The sequence below is a fragment of the Tachysurus fulvidraco genome, chromosome 17 (genome assembly GCF_022655615.1).
Source record: "Tachysurus fulvidraco isolate hzauxx_2018 chromosome 17, HZAU_PFXX_2.0, whole genome shotgun sequence".
Classification (NCBI taxonomy): Eukaryota; Metazoa; Chordata; class Actinopteri; order Siluriformes; family Bagridae; genus Tachysurus; species Tachysurus fulvidraco.
Genome location: NC_062534.1, coordinates 150968 through 155967, shown reverse-complemented (window position 1 = coordinate 155967; position 5000 = coordinate 150968). Strand labels below are relative to the sequence as shown.

The 5000-nt window shown below is 44.9% G+C and overlaps 1 protein-coding gene across 5 annotated transcripts in view; it reads left to right on the top strand.

The window, feature by feature from the left end:
* Positions 1 to 5000, top strand: part of pcdh1b (protocadherin 1b) — a 105901-nt gene that overhangs the window by 17833 nt on the left and 83068 nt on the right. For all 5 annotated transcript variants that reach the window (XM_047802255.1, XM_047802253.1, XM_047802254.1 and 2 more), the window contains 2 exons: positions 115 to 943; positions 3312 to 5000. The exon at positions 3312 to 5000 is cut by the window's right edge and continues 486 nt beyond it. In XM_047802255.1, coding sequence (XP_047658211.1) covers positions 128 to 943; positions 3312 to 5000 — 2505 coding nt within the window. In that variant the 5' untranslated portion in view covers positions 115 to 127. The remainder of the gene's footprint in view (positions 1 to 114; positions 944 to 3311) is intronic.

Below are 5000 nucleotides of genomic sequence, written 5' to 3'. Positions count from 1 at the left end.
AATTACATTTTTGTTTTAATTTTCTTTTTGATTTTTCTTTGAGTTCTCTAACATTCTGTGTGTGTGCGTGTGTGTGTGTGTGTGTGCGTGTGCGTGTGTGTGTATGTGTTTCAGGATCAGGTTAACGATGCCCCGCAGCGTAATGAACTCGCTGATGTTGTCCTGGACGTCCCTCTTCCTTGTCCTGTCCTTCTCAGTCGCTCCTTCTCTCAGCTCCATCATGTACCATCTGCGGGAGGAGCAGCCCCCCAACACACTCGTGGGCAGTTTAGCGTCAGATCAGGGACTTCCTGATTCCGGTCACTTGTACAAACTAGAGGTCGGCACGCCGTACCTGCGTGTGGACGGGAAGACAGGAGATATTTTTACCACAGAGGTTCCTATAGACCGTGAGACACTAAAAGACTGTCGGAACCTGTTTGAGGGCGACCCATGCTTCCTGGAGTTTGAGGTGTCCATCACAGATCTGATGAAAGGTTCTGGTCCACGACTCATCGAAGGCAGAATCGAGATCCAAGATGAGAATGATAACACACCACAGTTCTCGTCACCCATCCTATCCATAACTATTCCTGAAAATACCCCTGTTGGGGCACTGTTCCCCATCCCCGTCGCCACCGATAAGGACACGGGCAGTAACGGGATTGCAGAGTACTCGCTAACGACGGGCTCTGACGCAGCGTCTCTGTTCAGCCTGCAGGTGGCGGAAAACGCGGATGAAAAAGTGCCGCAGCTGATCGTGATGGGGACTCTGGATCGTGAACAACGCGACTCGTACGATCTTAATATTAAAGTGGTGGACGGTGGAAATCCTCCACGCTACAGCAGCGCCCTCCTGAGGATCACCATCACTGACACCAACGATAACATGCCCAAATTCGAGCGCACGCACTACGAAGGGGAACTTGCAGAAAACAGTCTTGTGGGTCACTCCGTCCTACAGGTGTGTTTACATTTCTCATCATTTCTCCTGCTCTTGTTCACACACACACACACACACACACACACACACACACACACACACACACACACACACACACACTGCTGAGGTTTTACTGTAGTGGTAAAACAGCACCAAGAAACTCTGTGGTTGTATTTATTAATTTGTAGAGAATATAATTTTCCATAGTGTTTGATTTTAGAAGGTTTTATTGTAGGAAGTTAAATTGCTGTCATCAGCTGTGTGAAACAACCACCACTACAACATGTCTGACTGAAGGTCCGCCTCCCACCGTCTCCTATTGGCTAATTCATGATTATGATGTTTTTGACAATCATAGTGAGTCACATTGTTGATCAGCTTTGGTGAGATTTAACTCATAAAGCACTTTTATTTATGAGGAGAACCGATGCTGCTGCTGACGGCCTGTGAAGGCGAGAGCGTGAACGTCTTCCTAAATGTTCTAACAAACTTCAACATGGACAAATACTTTATCTACAGCAGCTCTGATGTGATTCACCAGCTAACTGGGCTGTTAGATGAAAGAAGTGGCATGTTGGCAGATTAGATTAGGAGGAAACAGAGAGCGAGAACATCATTATTGTGTCTCTTGTGAGGTTCAGTGTGGTGTTTTATAGGTGTGTGTAATGAGAGTGAGAGTGAGTGACACGAGCTACACCTCATATGTCATTCATTATTTAACAGAAATCCAGGCTTCACCTCCACACACACACACACACACACACACACACACACACACACACACACACACACACACACACACACACACACATCTAATCCCCCACTGTCAGGACTAGTCTCATTTACCCAGGAACTGAATCTCCTCACTTAATGACTTGCAAGACGAGTATTATTGAGTCACTTTGAAACATGGTAAGTGAATTAACCAGCGTCTGATCCTGGAGCCGAGTCGCATCGAGCATTCACACATAAAAAAAGCTGTTTAATCTCTCAGTCAACAATAATCCATGAAACCTAGTTGTTTTCAAAAAAGCATATGAACAGATCTCGCTCCTCCTCCAGGCGTAGTGACCTCTCCTCAGCACCGTGGCAGCATTAAAACTGCTTCATTTTTACAGTTTGATTGGACGAGACGTGCTGACGGAGTGATGCAGTTTGTGATGAGACGCTCTTCAAACACACATCAGGCACAATTTATTCCCAGCTTGTTTGGCGGATGAAGCAGAGTGACTCATGAAGAGCAATAATAACTTAAGCCTCATGAATAATCTTACGCCTGTCCCAGATTGTGCTGTAACACAGAGAGCAAAGCGTGGTGGTGTTTCATCCACCGCTCAAACCAGAAGCACTAAAGCAGAAGCGGTGGACATGAAGCACATACACGTTCGAATGGATCATTTTCTCTTTTAAACTCTTTTTGAAAAGAATGTAATGGAGAACGGAAATCCAGATGACCTTCAGCGGGAATTAAACAAACCGCACTTCTATGGGTGGAAAATTTTAAATGATTGTGTTATATCTCATTCTCAGGTAAATGTGAGAGATGGAAGTTACACCATGTCACTGTTTTGCATTTAGGGAGAGAGACTTTGGTGTTTTATTCAAATACAGGAGGCTCAATATGAACTGGGAGTTGGGATGTTTAGCATTATTCCTTCAGGTGTAAGAGAAAAAATACATGGTAATTGTGTTAGAATAACCTTTAGAAAGGACAAAAAGCCGAGACGTTTTGTTGACTGTCCTCAAAACGGATGATAACCAGCAGACATCTGGAGTTCTTGTGTAAATGGGAATATTAGGTTATCGTATTTGTAGCAGGGTTTAAATGCGCATGGTAATATTTTTGACACCATCCAGAGTGAGATAAGCTTTATTCTCCTTGTGAATCAGGGCATTTTCAGAACCTTGTTATTTTTCTGTCCCCCCACAAAATTCAACCTCTTTCCACCTTTCTATCTTTCACGAGACTTCACAGACTGGTAATTTAATCATTCCCCACAGTTAACCCTTTAAATTCCACCATCTGCATTAACTCGAGAGTTCTTGGAAGATCAATTCTACTTCATATAGACAAAGATGGATGATAATGGATCGAATTAAACTGAATTGGAACTAATATGTTTTGATCTTTCTCCACTTCCTTTCTGGAGCCTTTCTGCTCTGTCTATGCCCAACGTATCCGTTAGAACTTTGGCAAGTTTATGACATCATTCTGTCTGGTTTGTATTCAGTCTTAATGTTTGGTTGTTTTCTGTGTCGGACTGATTTGTGTTTTTACTCGTTAAAGCATGTGACCACACACCGATCCCTAAATTAACATCTTGTTTTTTTGGGTTTTTTTTTTTATTATAAGATTGACATATAACCTTTTTCTGTTCTTTTGGTCTAGGTGAAGGCCAATGATGCTGATGTCGGAGATAACGGCATGCTCACATACACCATACATCTGCCACCGCCTCAGGTCCAGCGCCTCCTCAGCATCGATCGAAACACCGGCATCATCTACGTCAAAGGTCCAGTGGACCGTGAGGAAGTGAATTTGCTCAAATTCTATGTCCAAGCTAAAGACAACGGTCCACAGCCTAAGACCTCCAAAGTCCTGGTGACCATCACAGTGAAAGACAAGAATGACAATGAACCGTCCATCTGGATCCGTGGATTTGCTCTGGTGGCTCATGAGGACGGAATTGCTAACATTTCTGAGGACATGCCTGTAGGAACTCCAGTGGCTCTGGTGGAAGTGACGGATCGAGACGAGGGCGAAAATGCAGTGGTGACTTGTGTGGTGGCGGGAGATGTACCTTTTCAGCTTCGCTCAGCATCCGACACAGGAAGCCGGAGGAAGTATTTCCTGCAGACAACAACACCACTGGATTATGAGCGGGTCAAAGAATACAGGATTGAGATTGTAGCTGTTGATTCAGGAAACCCAGCACTTTCCAGCACCAACTCACTAAAGGTCCAAGTAACAGATGTGAATGATAATGCTCCAGTTTTCTCTCCCTCTGTGTATGAGGTGGAATTTCCAGAGGAGAATCAGCCACGCGATAAAGTTTTGGATGTAGTGGCCACTGATGCAGACAGTGGCACCAATGCAGAACTCACATACAATATTATCTTAGACTCAGCCATCAAGGGGCTCTTCGAAATCAACCGTAATACAGGAGAGGTCAGAGTGATGGACCAGTTAGACCGTGAACAGAGAGAACGCTATGAGTTTCACGTTGAAGCCTCTGATAAGGGGGTTCCCAGCATGAGGGGAACTGCAACAGTGGTGGTTAATGTCCTTGATCGCAATGACAATGATCCCAAGTTTATGCTAAGTGGCTACACTTTCTCTGTCCTGGAAAACATGCCTGCGCTCAGTCCAGTGGGAATGGTGACTGTCACGGATGTGGACAAAGGTGAAAATGCTCGGGTTCATTTATCGGTAGAACCAGACAACGGCAAGTTTGTCATTCAGAACGGCACATGTACCATCCTCTCAAGAATTTCCTTTGATCGAGAAAAGGAAAGTACCTACACGTTCCGTCTAAAAGCTGTAGATGGAGGTGATCCTCCTCGTTCGTCTTATGTGGGAATTACAATAAACGTCCTAGATGAAAACGATAATGCCCCTTACGTCACCAAACCTTCTAACTCCTCATACAAGTTCCTTCCACCATTAACAAGCCCAGATACACGTGTGGAGAAAGTGGATGCAGAGGACATTGACACGGGATCGAATTCCGATTTAGAATACACCATCATGGGTGGAAATCCTCATGGACTTTTTCGCATTTCTCCAACAAGTGGTGAAATAACACTTATCAAAGAATTCACAAGGAAGCATAATGGCCTTCACCGCCTGGTCGTAAAAGTCAGTGACTTGGGAAAACCTGCCAAGCACACCATCGCACTGGTCCACATCTTTGTAAATGAGACAATTGGAAACATCACACTGGTGGAGTCACTAGTTGGCCACAGCCTCTACACTCCTCTGGACAGGGACATTGCTGGTGACCCAGAATACGCCCGCGTCCAGCAGAGCAACATTGTGTATGGAAGCCTGGCAGGCATCGCTGGGGTCATCCTGGTC